This window comes from Myxine glutinosa, chromosome 11 (genome assembly GCF_964187855.1).
Source record: "Myxine glutinosa chromosome 11, kmMyxGlut1.1, whole genome shotgun sequence".
In the NCBI taxonomy this organism is placed as follows: domain Eukaryota; kingdom Metazoa; phylum Chordata; class Myxini; order Myxiniformes; family Myxinidae; genus Myxine; species Myxine glutinosa.
Window position 1 is genome coordinate 130,222,244 of NC_136271.1, and position 25,949 is coordinate 130,248,192.

At 45.5% G+C, this 25,949-nt stretch overlaps 1 protein-coding gene across 2 annotated transcripts in view; it reads right to left on the bottom strand.

The window, feature by feature from the left end:
• M6PR (mannose-6-phosphate receptor, cation dependent) overlaps positions 1–25,949 on the bottom strand; it is a 42,635-nt gene that overhangs the window by 1,378 nt on the left and 15,308 nt on the right. For both annotated transcript variants that reach the window (XM_078787117.1, XM_068131073.2), the window contains exons 3-5: positions 17,296–17,405; positions 285–418; positions 15–141 (exon numbers count right to left, since the gene is read on the bottom strand). In XM_078787117.1, coding sequence (XP_078643243.1) covers positions 15–141; positions 285–418; positions 17,296–17,405 — 371 coding nt within the window. The remainder of the gene's footprint in view (positions 1–14; positions 142–284; positions 419–17,295; positions 17,406–25,949) is intronic.

Sequence of the window (25,949 nt, forward strand, 5' to 3'; positions counted from 1 at the left end):
AATAAAGCTCTTACAGCAAGAATGTTGCCCAGATTCTGCCAAAAGAGAAAGTTCGGTATCTGCTCCAGACCCTTGGCACCAACCACGAAACGCTGATAAACAAAGCCACCCAGCAGGTAGGCCGCTACAAGACAAAGTAACCTGCAGCACCACAACAATAAACACAAACAAAAATAAAACATCCTGACGTGTGTAAAAATTGGAACACCCATTTGATCCAGTTCAGAAGCAAAAAGCATTACGTACGCAATATAAAACCAGCAAGTAGTGCAGTCCATACTTACACGATGAGGAATATGGCACCTCCACTGAGACCCGTTTTGCCGACATCATTGCAAGCAACGCTCGAGGACAGCTCAAACAGGTAGAAGCAATCGCCGTTTTTCTCTCGTTCCTCATGCACCAATGTAAAGCCACTCTACATTTCCCAAGCAGAGAAAGAGGTTCAAAAAAAAAGTGATGAGAGAGGATCATAGAGAAGATGTAAAGATGTGATGTGAAGGACAGGAAGATTACTTTATAATTGAGAGGCATCGGTAACACAAAACAAATTGTATGCCAATGACAGTGGGAATCTATGACAAAATCAGAAACAAACAAACAAAGTTATTTTGGATACTCTTCCCCTCCCCCCACCCCCCATTCTTACCAACTTTGAAAAGTAGAAAAAAAAAATCAATGAAAAAGGCAAACGAGAGCCATGATCAACACGACTCACATGGTTACAGATGTCCATGTCACTTGGAGAGGGAGTAAAGTGCTATGATGATGCCCTTTTCACAACAAACACTGGCTCCACCTATCCGTATCAAAACGGTTGAAATAAGGAAAGCCAGGGAGCGTGCAACATATTGGAACGGTTGCGGGACTTCAGTCAATGTTACTGGCAGGTGGGTAAGGAGTAAGGACCCAGGACACAACCACTTGCCCAATTTAACTTGCTCGCGTCGGCGGTTAAAACCACACAACCGTGGGCCAATGGACCTGTCAGAAGCGGCCGAGTAAACCGTTACAGGGGATTCGCTTTTAATGGCGCCAATCCAATTTACCTGTCTATGTGTTTATTCCAATCCTCTTTATGCGCCAGAGAGACCCCGTTACCCCCAATGAACACAAAGTAGTGTCTCATTAGCGGACGGTTTATTTCACAACAAAATGGAGTGAGAAAGAAGAAGAAACGGCTGATTAACCTCATGAAACTAAAATTAACCCTCATGTCCGCCATACAATGTCAGAAGTCAAACTAATAACCTTACCACTCATTCAGGGGTGACAAGACGGATAGAAGAGAAGACGAGACAATAGGAACCTGTGGCACAAGCATGCCTTGCTCATGCTCACGCGCGGTTTTGGCACCACAACGGTTCAGCACACAGGCTTTGGGGAGCTTATGACCGGGGAAGAGCGATCACAGTCAGGGGGGTTGGGGGAGAGAGCAATCTAGCCATCCTCTGTGGATACAACAACACAACATGCATTTTAAAGGCCATTTTCCCTACGAGAGCGGGGGTTAGCCTTGCGGTCCCCATGACAATCTTCTCCATTTTGCCCTATTTTCTACATCTCTCCTTGTTAACCCCCTTGCCCGCATTTCTTCTTTCACCATCTTTAGCCAAGTCTTTCTCGGTCTTCCCCGTCCTCTACTTCCTTCTACATTCATTTCCATCACTCTTCTCAACCAGTCACTTTCATCCTTCCTCAACACATGACCAAACCATCTCAACCTGTTCCTCTTCACAGCATCAATCACAGGCTCTATTCCCATCATCTTCCGCAATTCATCATTTGTCTTCCTCTCTCTCAGCGATACTCCGCACATCCGTCGAACCATTCGCATTTCCACCCTTTGTTGCTGCTCTACGTTCATTACCCATGTCTCGCTCCCATAAATCATAACACTTCTCACACATGCAGCATACACCTTTCCCTTCAGCTTCAACGACACCCCTCATCATCAGCACGCCACTCAGTTCCCGAAACTTCTTCCATGCACATCTCACTCCAGCAACCGTTGCCGAGTCTGATCCACCTTCTCCATTCAGCATGTCTCCAAGGTAGCAAAATGTTTTCACACCTTCCAGCTTCACGCCGTCTCCAAGACCCAACTCAACATTTCCTCCATCTGCAGCTCCCTCTGTGCACACCTTACATTTGAATGTAGCTGCCACACTGGTTAATGACCCTCTCAGACCACTACATTTTTGATGAACCCACTCAGCGCACATTGAACATTGAATGGAGTTCACTCTGACACCCTTCCTGCACACAGCACACGGCCACTTCCCAGTTCTTTCCACCTCACCACAGGCTTTACCACTTGCCATCACCTTCGTCTTTCCGATATTCACCTTCAGACCTTTTGTGTCCATACATTCCTTCCACTTGTTCATCTTTTCCTTCAGTCCATCCATACTTTCCGCAATCAACACCAGATCATCTGCATACAACAACTCCCATGGTAAACCCTCCTTTACCTTCTGAGCCAGCACCTCCATCACAGCTACAAATAGTAGTGGACTTAGTACCGACCCCTGATGCACTCCCACCTTCACCTCAAACTCACCACTGTTCCCGTCATTCGTCCTTACAGCTGTGCACGCTCTTTTGTACATTGCATCACTACTCTGATCAACCATTCCTCCACTCCTAACTTCCTCAATGCCCATGTCAATACTTTGCGTGGAACCCTATCGAATGCTTTCTCCAGATCAACAAACCCAAGAAACAACTTCTTCCTCTTCTCCATGTACTTCTCCTGCAACTGCCTCACAATGAAAAGCGCGTCTGTCGTTCCTCTTCCTGGCATAAATCCAAACTGCATTTCGTCGATCTTCACTTTCTTCCTTATCCTCCTCTCCAACACCCTTTCCAATACCTTCATCCCATGCTCCAATAACTTTATCGCTCGGTACGAGCCACACTCCAGAGAGTCACCTTTCCCCTTGTATAGAGGGGACGAGGGTACTCAGTTCCTAATCCACTGGAATGCGGCCTTCTTTCACCACCAGATTACAGATCTCTGTCATTCTCTTCACACCCCCAACTTCCTGCTGCCTTCAACATATCTCCCACAACTCCCGTCGGCCCTCCCGCTTTTCTACCCTTCATTGCTTTTATCGCTTCCTCAACTTCCTTCTCAGTTATCTTCTCTGCCGGTCCTAAAACTGGGTTACTCTCTATGCTGCCATCCCATTCATTCTCTGTATTCAACAGCATTTCCATATATCTTTTCCATCTTCCTTTAATTCCATCTGGGTCGACAACGATTTGTCCCACTTCATCCTTCAAGCAACTCACCCCCATCACATCACACCTCTCTTTCGCTATCTGCTTTGCAATCCTGAATACTGCTTTCTGACCCTCTTCCGAATCCAAGCATTCTCCGAACATTTTCCTACATGCCTCCTGCGCCTTTGCTACCTCTTTCTTTGCAGCCTTCCTGGCTGACTTATAACTTTCATGCTCTGCTGTTTCTGCTCCCGTACCCTTCGCCTTCTGCCACTCCTTGAACTTCTTCCTCTTCTCGTCAATCCTCTTTCCAACTCCATCATCCCACCACCATGTTTCCGAGTGCCTCGGTGGTCCTTTTGTCCATCCACATACCTCACCAACGGCTCCCAACAGACTAACTTTCATTGACATCCAACCACTTTCAAGCTCAACCACATCATCCTCGACCCTACTCAGCCTCTCTTTTAATGCCTCCCTTACTGTCACCTCTTTCAACCTCCACACCTTCATTGTCGGTTGGTACTTCACCCGCCGAGCTCTCCTCGCACCTTTCACCCTTATGTCACAGACAACCAAGTGGTGCTGTGAAACAGCCTCCTCCCCCGGGATCACCTTTGTGTCCCGGAGGTGCCCCCTATCTCGCCTACGCACCATCAGGTAGTCAACGGTTGTCGTCGACCCACCTGACGTGTATGTAACAAGCTTATTATCCTCTTTCTGGAACTGAGTGTTACAAATCAACAAATCAGCTCCATCAGCAAACTCCAAAATCCTTTCACCTTCTCCATTTCTCACACCATATCCTTAACCCCCATGAACTCTGCCAAAACCATCCATACTCCTTCCCACATGTCCATTTAGGTCTCCTCCTACCACAACAACTTCCTCATCTTTCACGTTTTCCATCAGCTTCTCTATCGCACACCAGAACTTGTCCTTCTCTTCATCGCTTCGACCAACCTGCGGAGCATATCCCGAGATGACGTTCACCAATAACTTTCCAATCATCATTTTCACCATCATCAACCTATCACTCACTCTAGTCACACTCACCACACTGTCTACAAACTCCTCAGAAAACAGGACACCAACACGATTCACGCCCTCCAGGCACCCTTGCCACATAAACTTGTATTTCTGTCCCTGCCTACCCCTTCACCATTCTCACACCACTTCCCTTCCATCTCGTCTCTTGCACACAACATATGTCCACTCTTCTTCTGACCAATACTTCCACCACTTCTCCTGATCTCCCTGTCATTTTCCCTACATTCCATGTCCCAAACCTCAGAAACCGATCTCCACTTCGGGCTGTACCCTGCCCATATGTAGTTGTAATTGTCATGGTTCTCTTTTTGAGGCAATGTTTTTTATGGCCGGATGCCCTTCCTGACGCCAACCCTCTTAGTCGTCTCTTACGACACGCAGGGATACGGTGTACCTATTCTAATCAAGGGTACACACTGCGAAACGTTTAAAACATGGAAACTCTGGGGGGGGGGGGGGGAGGGGGAGGAGGGCGGCGTCAGCATCACGGCTGCGGTTTAAACATATTTAAATAATATTTAAACAAATCCATGAAAAACAATCTGGGAAAAGTCTCTAAGTGAGAACGTGGATTTGAGAAAGCAGGAGCAGAGGTGGAAGAAAAACGAGATATAGTGGGCGGGGCACAAGTCGAGACGAGGAGGAGAGCGAACAAGCACGTGTCCGGGAGGAGAGAAAGAATTAATATAGAATTTTTTTTTGTTGTTGTTTATTTGTTTGTTCTGTTTTCAAAACGCTGGACAAAGGGTTAATCTGTGGATGAACCCCTGAAAACCTCTGACAACACAGGATGCCACCAATGAAAAGAACCGAGCAATCCCTTAGCGCAGTGCTTCTGGGATTTTATACCCAATCCCCACCCCCAGCTCGGTGAAGTGTCATAGTCCGACTATCGCACTCAATTGGCCATGCAGCATACAAGAAACTCTCCCACCAACGACAAGCCACTTGGCCTCCTATGCTGATCTCCCATTCGAGCCATGTGAATTCTGCACACCCGTCTGTTGTTGACCGATGTGGCCCTGTGTGTCCTGCTCTCATTTGGACCACGTGGCCTCCTGGTGCTGAAGAACGGAAGTTTACACAAAGATAGATCACAGAATGGAGGTGTAGGGAGGGGTGAGTTGGGTGGGACTCGGACACAAACACTACGGTAGGGGAGACAAGTACTTCCCAAAGGCTTCATTCAACACTGCCTCTAAGTAGTCATTACATGCATGTATGCAGGGTTCGAAATTGCATGTGCATGGAAACATGTCATTCCAGGTACATACAAAGGAATCCCTGCTGAAAAATGTAACCAAGGAGCGATAACTTCAGACTGTTGTTGTTGTCATTTTGTGTCTACCAAATACCAAATGTTTAGTGATTAACATTTCAAATTTTAACAAGCGTTACGCCTAGGTCCCCCGTCGGTGAAGTGATGTGAGTTGACAAAGTGGAAGACGCAGAAAACATGCTATGATATGATATTTCGCTCACAAGGTTCAGACATACATGGAGGCGGCCATCTTGGATTTTGACGTGGCGACCCAATTTTAAACAGCCTTCTTGCTTGTGCCGAGATACACCCACACACCAGATGAGAAGTTAGTACTTCGCTTATTTTTCGAGATATTTCGCGCACAAGGTTCAGACATATATATGGTGGCAGCCATCTTATATTTTGACGTGGCGACCCAATTTTCAATAGCGTTCTTCCTTATGCCGAGATACACCCACACACCAAATTAGAAGTTGGTACTTCGCTTATTTTTCAAGATATTCATCTCACAAGGTTCAGACATACATGGCGGCGGCCATCTTGGATTTTGACGTGGCGACCCAATTTTCAATAGCGTTCTTCCTTATGCCTAGATACACCCACACACCAGATTAGAAGTTGGTACTTCGCTTATTTTTCAAGATATTCATCTCACAAGGTTCAGACATACATGGCATCAGACATACATGGCATCAGACATACATGGCAGCGGCCATCTTGGATTTTGACGTGGGTTGCACCCACACACCAAATTCGAATGCGGTCCTTCGCTTACGCACGCCCGCACGCACGGACGGACGGACGGACAGACACACGGACGGAGGGGAAAACCATAGTCCCCCTTTCGCTCCGCTGTGTGACGGGGGACAATTAAATGGTGCCTGCGTACCACATAGGGCAAAGCCGTCTAGAACAGTGTTTGTATGTATGTATGTATGTATGTATGTATGTATGTATGTATGTCCCCTCAAACGTACCCCAATCAGAGCTGAGGATCTGGTGACACGACAGGGGTGATGATGTCATTATGGCAGTATGGCTGACTCCACACACCACAATTTAGATTTCCATGCCGTTCAGGCCAGACATATCGTTGAACCTGTCACGTATCACAATCTGCATGCTCCACCTTTACGTTTTTCATTCAGTGTGAAACACAAACATGTGAAACACATGAAGTAAAACACGTGAAAATAAGGATATTTTATAACACTCGATTGTTATCGTGGCTGTGGTTGTTTGTGGGCCCCTTCTGTGTAGTTTTATATATTTTTATATTGCTTCGCAAAATATCACGACTGTATATATAATTTTGTATGCTCGTTCCGTGTCCTTCTAAAGGGTTTCTACAGTTGTAGAATAATAAATGTTTCCGTTCAAACTGTTGTGTGAATAAACCATACATTAGCGCTTCCACCTCTTCTTCCAAATCGCAAAGAGGCTTTTAGAACTGGCAAATTCTTGATGAAACAAACGATTTTTTTTTGCGACGTAGATGCTTGGTTCCTGTGTTTACAGCATTTGTCTCTCCGTATGTACAGTCGTGGCCAAAAATATTGGCACCCTTGCACTTTTTTCAATTAATGCACCATTTCTTCCAGAAAATTGTTGAAATAAAAAAATCTTTTGGTATCCACATATGGGTTGCGGATATGGTGTGAGAAATGGAGAAGGTGAAAGGATTTTGGAGTTTGCTGATGGAGCTGATGTGTTGATTTGTAACTCAGTTCCAGAAAGAGGATAATAACCTTGTTACATACACGTCAGGTGGGTCGACGACAACCGTTGACCACCTGATGGTGCGTAGGCGAGATAGGGGGGCACCTCCGGGACACAAAGGTGATCCCGGGGGAGGAGGCTGTTTCACAGCACCACTTGGTTGTCGGCGACATAAGGGTGAAAGGTGCGAGGAGAGCTCGGCGGGTGAAGTACCAACCGAGAATGAAGGTGTGGAGGTTGAAAGAGGTGACAGTAAGGGAGGCATTAAAAGAGAGGCTGAGTAGGGTAGAGGATAATGTGGTTGAGCTTGAAAGTGGTTGGATGTCAATGAAAGATAGTCTGTTGGGAGCCATTGGTGAGGTATGTGGATGGATAAAAGGACCACCGAGGCACTCGGAAACATGGCGGTGGGATGATGAAGTTGGAAAGAGGATTGACGAGAAGAGGAAGAAGTTCAAGGAGTGGCAGAAGGCGAAGGGTACGGGAGCAGAAAAAGCAGAGCATGAAAGTTATAAGGCAGCCAAGAAGGCTGCAAAGAAAGAGGTAGCAAAGGCGCAGGAGGCACGTCGGAAAATGTTCGGAGAACACTTGGTTTCGGAAGAGGGTCAGAGAGTGGTATTCAGGATTGCAAAGCAGATAGCGAAAGAGAGGTGTGATGTGATGGGGGTGAGTTGCTTGAAGGATGAAGTGGGACAAATCGTTGTGGAGCCAGAGGGAATTAAAGGAAGATGGAAGAGATATATGGAAATGCTGTCGAATGCAGAGAATGAATGGGATGGAAACATAGAGAGTAACCCAGTTTTAGGACCGGCAGAGAAGATAACTGAGAAGGAAGTTGAGGAAGCGATAAAAGCAATGAAGATTAGAAAAGCAGGAGGGCCGATGGGAGTTGTGGGAGATATGTTGAAGGCAGCAGGAAGTTGGAGTGTGAAGAGAATGAGAGAGATCTGTAATCTGGCGGTGAAAGAAGGCCGCATTCCAGTGGATTGGGCACTGAGTACCCTCGTCCCTCTATACAAGGGGAATGGTGACCCTCTGGAGTGTGGCTCGTACCAAGCGATAAAGTTATTGGAGCATGGAATGAAGGTATTGGAAAGGGTGTTGGAGAGGAGGATAAGGAAGAAGGTGAAGATCGACGAAATGCAGTTTGGATTTATGCCAGGAAGAGGAACGACAGACGTGCTCTTTATTGTGAGGCAGTTGCAGGAGAAGTACATGGAGAAGAGGAAGAAGTTGTTTCTTGGGTTTGTTGATCTGGAGAAAGCATTCGATAGGGTTCCACGCGAAGTAGTGACATGGGCATTGAGGAAGTTAGGAGTGGAGGAATGGTTGATCAGAGTAGTGATGGCAATGTACAAAAGGGCACGCACAGCTGTAAGGACGAAAGATGGGAACAGTGGTGAGTTTGAGGTGAAGGTGGGAGTGCATCAGGGGTCGGTACCAAGTCCACTACTATTTGTAGCTGTGATGGAGGTGCTGGCTCAGAACGTAAAGGAGGGTTTACCGTGGGAGTTGTTGTATGCAGATGATCTGGTGTTGATTGCAGAAAGGATAGATGGACTGAAGGAAAAGATGAACAAGTGGAAGGAATGTATGGAGGCAAAAGGTCTGAAGGTGAATATCGGAAAGACGAAGGTGATGGATGGCAAGTGGTAAAGCATGTGGTGAGGTGGAAAGAACTGGGAAGTGGCAATGTGCTGTGTGCAGGAAAGGTGTCGGAGTGAACTCCATTCAATGTACAATGTGCGCTGAGTGGGTTCATCAAAAATGCCGTGGTCTGAGAGGGTCATTAACCAGTGTGGCAGCTACATTCAAATGTAAGGTGTGCACAGAGGGAGCTGCAGATGGAGGAAATGTTGAGTTGGATCTTGGAGACGGCGTGAAGCTGGAAGGTGTGAAAACATTTTGCTACCTGGAGGCATGCTGAATGGAGAAGATGGATCAGACTCGGCAACGGTTGCTGGAGTGAGATGTGCATGGAAGAAGTTTCAGGAACTCAGTGGCGTGCTGATGGAGGGGAGTGTCGTTGTGTATGCTGCATGTGTGAGAAGTGTTATGATTTATGGGAGCGAGACATGGGTCATGAATGTAGAGCAGCAACGAAGGCTGGAACGAGTGGAAATGCGAATGGTTCGGTGGATGTGCGGAGTATCGTTAAGAGAGAGGAAGACAAATGATGAATTGCGAAAGATGATGGGAATAGAGCCTGTGATTGATGCTGTGAAGGGGAACAGGTTGAGATGGTTTGGTCACGTGTTGAGGAAGGATGAAAGTGACTGGTTGAGAAGAGTGATGGAAATGAATGTAGAAGGAAGTAGAGGACGGGGAAGACCGAGAAAGACTTGGCTAAAGATGGTGGAAGAAGAAATGTGGGCAAGGGGGTTAACAAGGAGAGATGCAGAAAATAGGGCAAAATGGAGAAGATTGTCATGCGGACCGCAAGGCTAACCCCCGCTCTAGCAGGGAAAATGTCCTTAAAATGCATGTTGTTGTTTGTTTGTATCCACATATGTATGTATTTCTTTGGTTTGCAATGGAACAACACAAAAAAAGCTGAAAAAAAATACGAAATCTTAGCCTATTCCACACAGAAATCCTAAAATGGCCCGGACAAAATATTATTGGCACCTTTAAGAAGTGGTTAGAAATAATTCGATTTCAAGCAGGTGATTCTCCTTTACTTTGGAATTGAACTCACCTGTGTTGAGTTGCAGGTGCCTGCAATATTTTTTAAAAAAACACTCACTCAACCAGTTTGAATAGAGAAAAGGAGTCATTCTGCTATTTTGTGTCACTGTGTACCACAATGAGCATAGAGAAAAGAAAGAAAACAAGAGAATTGTCTGAGGAGGTCAGTCACAAGATTGTAGCCAAGCATGGACAATCTCATGGTTACAAGTCCATTTCCAGAGACCTTGATGTTCCTGTGTCCACTGTACGCAATGTTATCAGGAAGTTTGAGGCCCATGGCACTGTAGCCAACCTCCCTGGACGTGGCCGCAAGAGGAAACTTGATCGAAGATTGCAGCGCAGGATTGTTCGAATGGTGGAGAAAGCACCTCAATCTTTGATTCATATTCAAGCTGACCTTCAGACACAAAGTACGACAGTTTCAACTCGCACCATCCGTCGACAACTCAATGAAAGGGGGTTCTATGGTAGGAGAACCAGGAGGACCCCACTACTGAGAGAGAGAGAGAGAGAGAGAGAGAGAGAGACATAAGCCTGACTGGAGTTTGCCAAAACACACCTGAACAAGCCAAAATCCTTCTGGGAGAATGTCCTGTGGACGTACGAGACAAAATTAGAGCTTTTTGGTAAAGCACATCATCTCTCGGTTTGCAGAAAACAAAATGAAGTCTTCAAAGAAAAAGAACACTTTCCCTACAGTCAAACACCGAGAAGGTTCGGTGATGTTTTGGGGTTGCTGTGCCTTGAATGTGTGCATGGCATCATTAAATCAGGAGTTTACCAAGGCATTTTGGAGTGCAATGTCCAACCCAGTGTTATAAAGCAGGGTCTCCGTTGAAGGTCATGGGTCTTACAGCAGGACAATGACCCCAAACACACTTCATAAAGCACCCAGGAATGGTTCAAGACAAAATGCTGGACTGTTCTGAAGTGGCCAGAAATGAGTCCAGATCTAAATCCCATTAAACACCTGTGGGGAGATCTGAAAACAACAGTTGGGAGAAGGCACCTTTCAAATCTGGGAGAACTGGAGCAGTTTGCACAAGAAGAGTGGGCCAAACTGCCAGTAGAGAGGTGGAGGAAGCTCATTCATGGCTAAAGGAAGCGATTGACTGCAGTTATTTTGTCCAAAGGCCGTGTTACCAAATATTAAGTCTAGGGTGTCGATAATTTTGTCAACGTCATTTCTTTTTATTTTCTGAATTAAAAGGAGATATTAAGTTCGGAATCAAAAACAAAGGTTCTGTAATATTAACAGTGAAATAAAGAATTGTGGAGACCAAATACTTTTGTCAATTTCAACTTATTTTTAGAGAAAATTGTAAGTTGTTTGAAAAAAGTGCAAGGGTGCCAATATTTTTCACCACGACTGTATGTACGTCCCTCACATATTTAACCAACATATTGGGTGAGTTTTATAGCTGACAATTACGCTTCTTAAAGGTAGAATGCAATGCCATTTGGCTTTGCCAGTTATGTTTCTTTCAACACCCTTTAAAGAATGTTCATATTGTTACATCTGTGGGGGTAAGCGAAGAATTGCCATCATGGAGATAGAAATGTATAGATTAGCATGGCGAGTAGGAAGCCATTTCAATATACATAAATAGAAAAAAAACCTGTGAGCTTAAGGAGTGTTTATGTGTCACCAAATGGAGGGTGGTTTTGTGTTAGTTAAACAGGGCTTAAGGATCATTTCCAGTATGTTCTTGCCTCCTGTGATTTTCCCTTTTGTTTTTACATTCACTCGGCCAGCCATGCAAACGAGCGCTCCATTAAACCACAACAACAGACATATTGCCGACAGAGACCCGGACATTACGATCGGTAAATAAGCCCCGCCTCAGACGATCGTAATCGGCAATAAGTCCCGCCCAGTAAAGGCAGAGAATCGGTGGGCGGTCAAGAAGGCCGTGAGGCCCCGCCCCAAAGTGCATGATTGGACAGAGTGTGACGTCTGAACTGAAGAGATTTCGAGAACAGAAGAGAATAAGCAGTCTCTCGCGCTCTCTCTGGTGGTGGCTTCATGACGGGCGGTCGCGTTTCTCGTGTGCGCTTGTGAAGGGAACATTCGGAGCTTTGTGGAGCCTTGTCCAGTAGAAGGAGGTGTGGTTGATCTGTGGTGCTCTTCGGTGAAACTGTGGCCACGCTGTGCTTTCGGGCGAGGAGTGAGAGAGAGAGGAGGACGTCTTGCTGCCGCTTCGCGGCTCGGGGTGTTTGCATGGTTGACCGGTGCCATTGTGGAAGCGTCGACCTCAGTCCTTTCACCGATCGACCGGACCCGTTCAATGACCACCAAGCGTCAAAAAGTCCTCGTTGAGGCCAGAGCTGAGTGTCGGGCGACTAAGAACATTTATTTTTCTTTTATCTTTCCCCTTGTCCGTATTTGTGTCAGCATGGAGGATCCCTCGAGTTAGCTTTATAGTTTTACCTCAGCATTCATTTTTATTGTCTTGCCTTAACTTCATAAAATTTCTTATTGTGGCATGTTTCATTGTTGTATTGTTGATTTTCCTTGTCTTGTTTCTGTGTTTGTGGGTTTGACGAATAAACCCTGTGGCGGCCGTCTGATGTAAGCACCCTGGATTTTTTTTTTTTTTGCACGCGCACGCCAAAAAAATACCGCCATGCTTCGAACTGCTGCCTCGGAGTTAACTGTTCGGCTATCCGTCCAAGGCTGGTTTTCATCGGCCATGGACTTGACAATATACAGTATTACGTCATATACCTCGTTGGGGCAAATTATCACACTTGATGATTGGGGAAAACTGAAATTATGACAATAGGGTGATGTTATATGATGGGGGTGGGGAGGAGGAAGGGGGTGGGAGAGTGCATGCCCCCCAAGATCATATATAATTAGTGTTGGCTTAACGGTTAGGGTGGAGGGTTTGGGATCCTAGCGTCCTGAGTTTGAATCCCGGTCAGTTGTTGAATTAACACCAGGTGGGGTTGACTCAGCCTGTCATCCTTCCGAGGTCGGCAAAATGAGTACCAACTCACTTGGTCCTCCCTCAAGGAGGTTAGGGCAGGATTTGCACTCCGGCCGCCGTAAAACACCTCATTCCGTAACACACGTGGTGGTGTGTGTCGGGATGGTGCTGAGGTCACTTTGATGGTGTCGAATAACTGTCCAACATATAGAATAAACCAGTGTCTCAATGCAATCTCTTCACTTCCATGGTGACAGGCAGCTTAGAGACCTAGAGTACTTCAAAACAACTTAATACTTACATTATTTGCTAATTGATATCTCCACCCAGGTCATGCTATCCTCTTCAACTAAAATATTGTCGTGTCACCAACGATTAACACCACTGGGTGACGAATAGCCATAACGGGTTTAACTCCAAGGCGCGTTGCCGAAACTGGCGATTGGTCCGTCGTGCACGGGTGAAGGAACCAAAGTGCTTTCCTGCACGGAGCTCACGGGGCTTATACTCCAACCCACAAACACAGAAACATGACACAACAAATAAAAAATGCCACAATAATAATTTAATGAAAGTATTGCACGGAGTAAAAACGAATGCCGACGTAAACCTATAACTCTAATCGAGGTACCTCCACACGCAGACTCAAAAACAGATGAGGGGAAAGATAAAATAAAATAAAATCCACCCTTTATGCCGGCACTCGGCTTTGGTTTCGACGAGAACTGTTCGGAGCTTGGTGGTCGTAAGAACTCTAAACTTCCCGCATGGGACGCGCACAAGATGGCGCGGAGCCGCGCCCGTAGCAGCCACCAGTGCGAGGCAAGCAGACAGCGACCTCCTTGCTCGCAACCTCCTCCATCTCCGAAGAGCACCCCAGTCTTCAAAAACCTCCTCCTCCGACTATTCAAAAAGTCCCCCAACAACTCCGAAAACGCTCCTCAAAACTCCACACAAGCCAGCCATAGCAGGGAGACAGAGACAAAGGACAAATCGCAACCGCCCGATCCGAATCCAGCATGAGAGAGAGACCGAGCGATTCTTCCTGTTCTCCTGCTCGAACCTTCCCTGAACTAGAGAACTAGCCTTTGACCCTACCTCATTAACACAACACCACCCCCTGTGTGGTGACACGTAAACGATCTTAAGGTCAAGGTTTTTCGACTCAAATACATTGAGATTGGCTTCCTACTTGCACGTGGTCCATGCTACCCTACACAGTTCTAATCTCCACTACGGTATTCCATCACCTACCCCCACAACCGTAACAGCATCAAACAAGCCCGGCTACACCGCTGTTAGACTTCTGGTCTTGTTTTTCTTTAACTGTGTGTGCATGTAACCTAATTTAAAAAAAGTAACCTTTTTAAAATTCGACCCCTGACATGCATTCTCAAATAACTATTCTAACCGAAGTCCCATTTAGCCCCTAAACCAGGTCCATAATAATATAAAGAAACACATGATGCATGTTATTACTCTGCTTGTTAGGCCTTGCAAAACATAATAGATGTGCAGATCTGATTAATCTTTCCAGCATTTGCTCGTCTGGTCTGACTGCATGCCCCAAGTTTGGGTACAGTGATGGTTTGTTGAAACTGCACTGGCATCCCAGAAGTTGGGGGTTCAAATCCAGCTGAAGGCAGAAATATTGAGGGATTTGGAGTCCAAGCTTCTGGACGTCTGTCTAGTCCCAGGAGAACTGCCACGCCACGTCTTCTGGATAGTATTTAAAATCCAGCTGTCTCATTTTCAACCCTCTGGGTGGGATAATGTACCTGCCCTACCGGTTCTGCATGTGTGCTAGTCCACTCATTGTATTTCCCCCTTATTCCCTTCCCTCGTTACATACAGGAGGTTGTTCTGAACAAGTGTGGGTCAGAGTTTGGTTCAAGTGCAATCAAATGAAATACAAACGTGTAAATATTACAAATGTAAATAGCAATGCCTGCACCTGAGGTTGTATACAAATGCAACAAAACCATGATGCAGTTGTGTAATGCATACAATAGAGATTTATGCAAATAGTTTTGGCAACAAAAACCCAAATGCTTTCGACAACCTTACCTTGCAAGGCCTTTACCCATGGGTGCATTTCTTTTTTTATCCCCTATGTGATTTGTCTTTGCTTGTAGGCAGAATAACTCACCACTATGAGCAGCGAGAATTGAAAAGTTCGCCACAGAGCTTCATATTGTACACACAGACACGATGATCCAATACTCGCACTTCAGCCTATGGCCGTGGTACAAGTCGAGACCTGTACTAAATTTCGTTTGATATTATACAAGCAGAGTACCCACCCCATGGGTGGGTCGAGTTTGCACATCACTTGCTGAAACAAAAGTATAGTCTGTGTTTTGCAAGAAGATGATAGATAGATGTTTGTGTGGTGTACGCTTAAAACGTTCAAGATGGTACGTTGCAATCGTAGTTTGTGTCTAATCTCAAGCATGTAAAAGTGTCTAAAAATCTAAATAGTCAAGGGTCAAAGCTGTCTAATCTGTCTGACAGGTGTTTGGTGTCTATATGTTGTTAAAGTTGAAGGGGTCTAAAGGGACTTCAGGGGTGTAAACCTCTGAGGTTCTAGGGGACTAAACGGTGTAAATATCTGAAGGGTGAAGGGATCTAAAGTGTTTAAAGGGTGTCGAAGGTAAAAGGGAACTTAAGGGTCTTGGAGGTTCTTGAGATCTAAAGGGTCTTTAAAGGTCGAAGGGATGTCAGCAGTCGAAAGGGTCGAAAGTTTTAAAAGGTACATTCCAATAGAGCATAATAAAAAGTACGACAGAGTACGACACGTGGTAAAAGTATGACAGAAAAGCCTTAGTGTATTATTATATTGAAGAACGTGGAAGAGAAATCGGATACCTTCCCCCAAGAGAAGTAAAGTTCGCTATGACATTGTACACTGTTGCTCAGCACACTGATGGGGTGTGAAGACCCGGAGAAGCGAAGTTGGCATTTTTAGTGATGTGGACGCTGAAGACGACGACAATGGGAAAATTTGAAGAGTGGCTTTTACCATGGGACAACATTCCGCACCCGACTGGGAGGAGGGATGGGAGGGTCAGCAGTGGTGGGGGACCGTCTGGGAAAAAAATTTTACTCCAAAAGAATAGACCCCCTTGTCCGTTAGCGTATTTTAATATAGAATCATAGATAGTCACGTGGCTTCACGGATGGACCGTGGTTTTCGTTTTCAGATGATTTTAGATTTTCCCATGCATAGATTTTTCCTTGCAAGTCCAAAGTTGAACTCGTCCAAGACATTCTCAATATAATGCTCTGTACCAAATTTGGCGATTCTAGCTGCCCTCGTTCTCCAGATATTCTGCCGCCAAACAGACCTAAACAGACAGGATCATTGCAATGCTCATGTGCTTGGCTGACGGCCGCGGCAGGAGTAATTAATAAATTGCAACTACAGTAGGTATGGAATCTCAGCACAGGACAAACATAGTAAAGCACGCACACTCAATGATGTGGAACTTCCAAATGCCACTACGGTCACGGATCCTCATACGACCAGTGGAAGGTCTGGGAAGGAGGGAAAACAAAGCAAGGAATGTCAGCAGCAACAAATGAGAGGGAGATAGCGGAAGGGAATGGAATAGCATCCTCATGGAAAATGGTCTTCAAGATGCTGAGGGCTGACAAAATGTCACGCCCAAAGCACGTCTCCTCTCTGGGCAGTTTCTCACCTCCAGCAGTGCCAAACTCACTCAGGTCTCACTCAACACTCCAAGATGGACTCAACACTTACTATCTTCTTTGACCTAGCTCATTCCACCACAACTGGCTTCTACGACCCTCACATCTTTTAGAAGCGGGCTGAAGCATGCCAAAATCGCAGCTTTGTAGCACTCCATATTCACAGTAGGCTGTGAGTTCCCCAGGTCGACGTCAAACCACCAAAAATAAATGAAACGATAATAAATGGGAGATGGGGAAAAAGGGAACCCAGATCCATGGGCCATGTGGTGGGATACTCTACATTCATAATATTTAGCCGACGTATGCCCATTCACGAAGTAAGTATGCAGATGTGGCAGGATGTACATTAACAAGAATGTACCAGCTCTTGTTCCTGCACAATTCAATGCAATATAAGGAATGATACAAAACGGTTGTGCCAACCAGAGTCCCCCTTGCTTGTTAGAACACCACCAATAGCTTTCCAAATATTATAAAATAAAATAAAAAACTTTGTGGAATTTAAGTCGAGGTAGATGTTCACCACAAAGATAATGAAAGCATGTATTAGATAACTCAGCACCAACCCTACCTTCCCACCTCCACCACCACCACCACCACGAATACTTTTTTTTTCCTCCCAGTTAGTCATTCATCTAATCATGACAAATAATGAGGAAAAACAAAAAAGGGATGGATGAACAGACAAGTACTCACTGCAAGAGTGTAAGGATCACAGGAGATCATGAGCAAGGCCTTCCTATTCTCAGTCCCACAGTGCGAATTATATGGATCGCCACTCTTGTACGTCAGCAATATCCAGTTCACTGCAACAGTATGCTTGCATTATTCCTACACAGCAAAGAATGCTATGAAAATCATCACATACATGAGAGGTTGTTGCAGAATGAAGGACAGCAGACATGAAGGATATTGTATTTTGCATTGTATTGGACAAACTACAAAATGAGTGGAGGAAAAATAAAAGTCGTTATTATAAAATTTTAAAAAGGTGAAATAAGCAGAGATTGGGAACATTCAAGAACACATGAGAAACAATGAGAGTCTCTCTCATTGGAGAGAATGGGAGAGAATGACAGAGAATGAGAGAGCATGAGAGACGATGAGAGACAATGAGATTGATTAATGACAATTAAAGACAATGAGATTAAGAGAGAATGAGAGACCCTGAGGGAGAATTGGAGAGAATTGGAGAGAATGGGGGAGAATGAGAGAGAGGGAGAGAGAGGGAGAGAGAGGGAGAGAGAGGGAGAGAGAGGGAGAGAGAGGGAGAGAGAGGGAAAGAGAGGGAAAGAGAGGGAAAGAGAGGGGGAGAGAGAGGGGGAGAGAGGGGGAGAGAGGGGAAGAGAGGGGAAGAGAGGGGGAGGGAGGGGGAGAGAGGGGGAGAGAGGGGGAGAGAGGGGGAGAGAGGGGGAGAGAGGGGGAGAGAGGGAGAGAGAGGGCGAGAGAGGGGGAGATAGGGGGAGAGAGAGGGAGAGAGAGGGGGGAGAGGGGGAGAGAGACGGAGGGAGAGGGGGGGAGAGGGGGAGAGAAAGACACAGAGAGAGATTGAGGGAGAGAGAAAGACACACAGAGAGAGACTCACTTCAGCCCCACCCATGCCTGCACTTGCTCCACAAACAACTAACTTGTATCTGCTAATTTTGTACAGTCCATTACCTCCTAAGGTGTGCCGCTTCTACACATTTCCAATAGTAAAGAAGAACCCCTGTCACCAAAATCCCGATATTGCCCACATGAGACGTTCGTTCATCACATGGTTTATAATTTTCCTCCATTCTCCTTGTTGACTCGCTCTCCATTAATTCGGTTCCCAACCATCTTCTCATAACATTTTTTCCAACTTAAATAATTAATAAATAACTGAATAACACGTAGCTCGAATAGCCACTAAAATAGGTCGTCCTTGAAATACACACTTCAAAATAAAACTAGAATGGCACTCTTCGATGTCGCGGCATTGACCGATATGCCTCCGCCCACATTATTACATCATTTAATACATACTTGTACAAAGCTGTTCTCAAGTTCTCAATTTCAATGCCTTCAGCTGTTCTCAATATCACATTTTTACGTGACATGACCTTTGACGCTGCAATCTCACGAGTTCATATTTGCATCATAATCCATACGTGTACCAAGTTTGGTCAGAATCCCATCACTAGTTCACAAGTTAGCTCGGTAACAGAATTTTTACCGAATGGGACCTCTGACCTCTTGACCCGGTAATCTAATCAGTTCATCTTTGCATCATTATACATAGTTGTCACAAGTTTGACTTTGATCCCTTCAGCCGTTCTTAAGTTATCACAGTAAAGGAAACGTATCACGGCTGCACAGACAGACAAACAGACAGACACAGAAAGACAGCCGGATGGCCACACCAAAAACACAATGCCTCCAGTGACTTCGCCAGCAGAGGCATTAAAAAAAGTTCAAATATATATTGTATATACACCTCAGACCCCCACCGTAGTGGGTACGAAGAAGCAAGTGCCACACCACCTATTGCTGCATGCATCCTGCCCAACAAGAAATGCGTGCCACACATTAACCTGTCTGTGGGAAACAAAACAATTCTGGGGGTAGCCAGGAACAATTTAAATTTTAAAAAGCTTTTCTGGCTGAACAGTTGCTTAGGCTCCACCAATTAAGCATGAGCTTAGTAGAGCTACAGCCCCCCTTTCATCCCCGCTCGATTGCACTGCAGCCAATACCAGGAAGAGAATGAAATTCTCAATTTTACAGATTGGTCCGACTGTGATGAGTCCGCATGGAAGAAGTTTCGGGAACTGAGTGGCTTGCTGATGAGGAGGGGAGTGTCGTTGAAGCTGAAGGGAAAGGTGTATGCTGCATGTGTGAGAAGTGTTATGATTTATGGGAGCGAGACATGGGTAATGAATGTAGAGCAGCAACGAAGGCTGGAAAGGGTGGAAATGCGAATGGTTCGGTGGATGTGTGGAGTATCGTTGAGAGAGAGGAAGACAAATGATGAATTGCAAAAGGTGATGGGAATAGAGCCTTTGATGGATGCTGTGAAGAGAAACAGGTTGAGATGGTTTGGTCATGTGTTGAGGAAGGATGAAAGTGACTGGTTGAGAAGAGTGATGGAAATGAATGTGGAAGGAAGTAGAGGACGGGGAAGACCGAGAAAGACTTGGCTGAAGGTGGTCGAAGAAGAAATGCGGGCAAGGGGGTTAACAAGGGGAGATGCAGAAAATATGGCAAAATGGAGAAGATTGTCTTGGGGATCGCAAGGCTAACCCCCGCTCTTGCAGGGAAAATGGCCTTAAAATGCCTGTTGTGTTGTTGTTGGTCTGACTGTGAATGTTCCCTCTCTGGCCGAGTCATAGCAAAAACATTATAAATCAATGGTATGTGCTGTTTCCTTGCTTGACGCACACAATGCTAGGAAGGCAATATAAAACCACTCAGTACAACCCTTGCAAAGAAACTGCTTCGATGCATTTCTGCTCTGCCTTCAAGACGAGCACCCCTGCCTCACACCTTGCTCAGCTTGACACCGAGGCAACCAAGGCCTTCAAAATCATTGAAATTGCCCGTGATAAAGCTGTCTATGGGCCTATCACTTTACTATCGCAGACATGTTGGTGGTTTCTCTGTCTTCCACCACCTCCTTTCTGGCTGTGCACCCTCTGCTCTTTCCGTGCTCTGTTCCCCACCCTCTTCTAATCCCCCAGATTCCTGCAGGGTGCACGCGGTCCACATTCAACCGCCTTGTTGTGAAACTCCCAAAATCCAGAATCGTTGCTCTCCTCCACTCACTCTTTTTTTTTTCCTGCCCGTGGAAACAAACTTCCACATTCTCTTCAATCTTACTCTTCCCTCCAGGTCTTCGAGACAGCTGTTCACAACCACCCAGATAATCTCCAATCCAAAACCATGATCCTTTCTACCCCCATTAACCACCCATCCCCTCTCTCCATCCCAAAACCAACCTCCTTCCAGATTTCCAGCTTTTCCTTCCAGTTTGTTTCTGTATTCATCTCTCACCCCATTCATTATTTGTCAAAGTCTCCCTCTATTTTGTCATTCAACCCAGATGTTGGTGTTTCCCTCTCATTCTGCTGTTACTTTTGTTGTTTCGTTCAGAGTTCTCGCTCTTCCACGAGCCTCGACTTTGTTTTCAAAATAAAAAAACCTCTCTGCTGAGTCCACTCACTCCTCATTTCCTATGTCAACGAGATGAGCCACAACTGTAGGAGAAAAGACTGTAGCATTTACACGGTATACTTGTGTTGCAATCAAGTCAGCAGGCTTTAAGCTTTGAATCCTTCGATACAAAACAGTGCGTCTACGTAGTTCTTACGCTGAAAGCAAAGCAGACATGGCTGCAACAATCACACCGCGTGATCACCTCATTTTTGAGGACTTGCCGTTGTACAATCAGGAGAGGTCACAAGAGTGGACAACTTGTATACGAGAACCAAAATTTACAAGATAGTAAGTAAATACTTACAAGAGCAAATTCTACCTCTGTGATTTTTTTTTTTTTTTTTTTATCTTGCTGTTGGCCTGGTGTTGGCTTAGCGGTTAGGGTGCCGGCTTGGGATCCTAGGATCCTGGGTTCGAATCCCGGTCGATCGCTGAATTAACGCCAGGGGGGTTGACTCAGCCTGTCATCCTTCCGAGGTCGGCAAATTGAGTACCAGCTTGCTGGGATGAATGATCACGGTGTGTACCCCGATTTAGAATAGGTACACCGTATCACTGTGCATCGTAACAGCGTGACCAAGGGTTGGCGTCAGGAAGGGCATCCAGCTGTAAAAACATTGCCTCAAACAGGGAACCATGATTGTCATGGGGCCCACAAGGCTAACCCCCGCTATAGCGGGGAAAATGGCCTTAAAACGATCATTCATATTCATTCATTCATTCATTCAATCTTGCTGTTGTGTTTTTGGAGGCTCATTTAGAGCTTTTGAGGGTGAAATCGCTTTTCGCCCCCAGATTATTTTAAACCATGCTCGTCAGAATTCAATTTCCTGTTTAACACATCTTTTAAACAGTGCACAGTCAATAACCAACAGAACCACCGTTCTTGAGCAGAATTATCTAGTTAAGCGAGAGGCATAGTAAAGGCCAACGATTCTGCGGAACTTCTCAAATAAATAAACGATTCGTTCATCCTCGATAATCTATTGTGGATTGGCTGTTCATCCATTGTGCCACATTGAACTGTCTTTCCTAATTCAAATTACAAATACACTACATAACAAAGGCAAAACACGTTTGACACCATTCCAGACCTCAACATTTAAGATTAAAGATAAGAATAAACGTACAAACACAACACAAATAGAGTATCTTCTTACTACAACTCTTACATCTATACTTGATCACAATCCCTATCAGAGTGGAGGAAATCGTTTTAAAATACTGTACTTGTTTCCTGCTTGTTTAGACCCTTTAAAAGAAAGTCGATTGCATGAATGTTCAGACTATTGCAAAGTCCCTGAGAATTAATTTGAGCTTAAGGTGAAAGAATGTGCATCCACAAGTTACCTTTCAGTCAACTGTTTTTTGGATGGATTATGCAAGTTTGCCAAGAGGAAACCTCCACAACCTGGCGCAAGTACCTTAAATATATGCTTTCAGCAAATAATAATAATAATAAACAAAACTCCTTTACCCACTTCTCCTTCCCCCAACTACAGACTTGGCATTTAATATGGAATATTTTTTTTGTGGGGGTGAACTTACTTTTCAAGATGACTTAGAACCAAAAGTTCATTGGAATTATGTTGAAATTATTCTAGATTTTGTTAATGTGACCTTTAAAAGAAACAAAAACCACATTTGACATTTCGAAGCAAATAAATTGATCCTTGAAAGTGATGTAAACTGATATCGAACTCAATTCACGGACAGTACTGTGTTAAACTTCTGTACGTTTTCCAGAAGTATCTCTTTATTTTGCACATAAGCGAAAAAAATTTTTTAACAAAAACAAAAGTTTAATTACGACTGGGATTACGGACAGTAAAATTACAGTTCAGTACTTCATGTAACCCCCACGAGCATTCAGGAGAGCACGTACACGTTGAGGCATGCTGTTCACAAGATTTGCCAAGGTTTGGACAGGAATCGCTTGCCATGCAGTGACAATAGCCTGCTGCAATTCATGCACAGAGGCAGGCTGCTGGTCCAAGTTGTCAATTTGACGCGTTAATTCTGCCCACAAGTTCTCTATCGGATTCATATCCGGGGACATGGTAGGCCACTCCATATGCTCCACACCACGGTCAGCAAGAAAGTGTTGGATCATGCGAGCACGATGAGGCCGTGCATTGTCATCTTGGAAGACAAAGTTTCCTCGAAAGGCTGCACGAACAAATGGAAGCAATGTTTCTTCCAGAATGGCCCTGTGCTTGAACTGGTTCAGGTTTCCATTCAGAACAACCAGGTCAGTTTTGCCCCCTGCATGCAAAAAGCAGCCCAAACGGTCACCCCACCACCTCCAGCTTGGACTCTTGGCACTACACAATATTTGTTGTAGGCTTCATGCACTTGTCTGTGCACTCGGACGCGGCCATATTGACGATAGACCAGAAATCTAGACTTGTACCTGAAGATCACGTGATTCCAGTGTCCTGGCTGCCATTGACGGTGCTCTCTGACCCACTACAATCGGCGCTGGCAGTGTTGTCTGGTCAGACGTGGCTTTCTCAGGGGACGCCTGGCACGATAGCCTGCTTGAACCAGTCGTTGGTTGACTAGCCTTCTGGATACAGGCACATTTGTCAGTTGCTGCCACTCAGCCCTAAGCCGATTAGCTGACTTGGTACGGCCATTGCGGACTAACCGGTGCAGCTGGCGATCATCCCTCCTTGTGGTTCTGCGGGGACGTCTGGCCTCAGTATTGGAGTGGGGACACCCCTCTGAGCATTTTGTTTCAGGATCTTTGACACCTGACCTTGAGTGATACCATTCTGCCGAGCAATAGCACGCTGTTTCATGCCGGAATTTCGTAAAGCCACCACTAAATGACAAACAGCATTGTCGAGTTGACAGACCATCTCCAGGGGAAGCGGCAATAACTTTTGTAGACGTGCAGCAGTTGTTTTCCACTAATACAGAACGCAACAACCCTTATATACCCGATTGTGAAGCCAATCGTCAAATGTACTTGTCCGTACATTTTGTCACGCCACCTGTGATATAATCCTGTTATTGACTTCTTGCTGCGACAGACAATCAGTGACATGTTTCTTTTAACAAAGAAATCACCAAAGCGTAAAAGAAACTCACCAGATTGATATACCGAGTTCAGAAAGTAAACCCAAGTCAAGAAAAAAAAAAAATTCCATATTAAATGCTAAGTCTGTACAAAGGCTGGACGATTTGCAGATGTACCCCAGAAAGTAAATAATGTGCGCAAGTGACATGGACTTACAGGGGCTGGATGGCCTCGAGGTACACACACTCGCCTCAGCCGTCTATAAACTATCATCCCGGTGTTTCACAGGCAGGGTGATTCAGCTATGTGTGTGTGCCGTCCCTCGGATGGACGTTAAACGGGCGTCCCATCTACCAGCATTTGTTGGTGGACATGAAAGATCCCATTGTGTCCTTTGCGAAGAGTAGGCGAGCCATCGCCGGTACCCTGAACAAATACCAAATTCCTGCTCGAAAGAGGAGCGGGTATTACATGAGTACACAACAGCCGCACTCTCAGCCTCTCAGTTCTCAACAAAGAAGAATGGATTTACAAAAGCTTAAACCAACAACAAAGACAGAAGGGACAAACTTAAATTCACAACCGTAGTGCTGCCAAATATTGTGGCAGGACGTAAAAAAGGGGTTGTCAGGTGTAACACAGACTAGTTATACCATTATACATGTTCAGCATGAGTGTCTGGTTTCTGTGTGGAAATGACAGGCCATGTGTCACAGTTTGTTGAAGAAATGCTGATTCCTCCCCTCCGTATGCATCCAAACCACCACTGACCCCCCCCCCCCCCTTCCTTAAATCCCTTCAAATCTATCTACATTTTTCTTTTAAAATGAACCGAGCATTTTCACACCTCTTCAACTCGTGTATCTCCCCCCCCAACTCACGAGGTCGGCCAGGATACGCCTCATGGCCACGAGCTGAGGTAAGAACCGCCAGCACCGCAGAAATCACAATAACGATCTCAAACCCCTTGCTGCTCACTGTGTGTGTGGTGAGAGGCCAGAGGGAGAACCAATATGCGTGCATTCACTGGGGTAATAAAAACCAAGAGATGGGGACAAAATGGACAATCAGCACTGAGGAGCCCTGGGTCAGGGAGAGTTGAGTGACAAGTCTGGAGTCAAGGCTGGGAGTGACTGGTGGGACAGAGCGCTGAGCGAGATGTCCTGCAGAGCCCAGCGAGTGGACACGACCAATACAAAATGGGGTTCCACAACGTTGGACAAGCACACGCCCCAAAGGACAAGAAAGCCATGACGCAATCCCACCAGGCACACCTCATTCCCGCCAAAAAAGCCCACCATCTCGCTCTCCTTGACCCAGGTTCCTATAAAACCAATTTGACCACAGTGCTGGGAGTAGGTTTTTCTTCCTTTTCTCTTCATTTCTCTGTCGAACTCTTCATCTAATGAGTGATTTAAGTTAACGTGATAAACTGCCAAGATATCATGTTGTGGGTGCGTGGCATTATAGTGTTGAAAATAATAATTCTGACACGTGCCTTTCTCTCTTCTTGTTTTCATTGCTCAGCATTTGCATTTATTAAACCTGTTTCTCACAATTGGTGTGTTGGCCTGGTGTGTGGTTCGTGATTTGGAATAATTATAACCACGGCATGAGTAAATCCATGGCTGTTGCGAACTGGCTCAAAATCCTCGGTAGATTTTACAAACCATCGCCATATGGTTCCTTGGGGTCTGCACAGGCTCCATCTATATATAATAATAATAAAAGGGTGTGTGTGTGTGTGTGTGTGTGTGTGTGTGTGTGTGTGTGTGTGTGTGTGTGTGTGTGTGTGTATGTGTGTGTGTGTGTGTGTGTGGTCATAAATCACAACATAGCATTATCTTTGCTATCTTTGCTAACTCTCCCTCCTCCCCTCCTCCTCCCCTCATCCCATACTTCCCCCACCCTCTTCTCTCTCTCTCACCCTCCTGTCTTAATACTTCCATCACGAAGCGACACAGTTGTCAGGCAAAGCCGGATACTTTGCTAGTACATATTGTCGCGTGACTACCCTTGGTGAACACCGTAGGGTAACACGGATGACCGATTGCGAGACTTTACACTCCCGAGGCGAAAACTCAATGGCGGATTCAAGCTCAACACAAAGTTAAACGCGCGGGAGGCCAGACGCAACGAGCTCCACAGC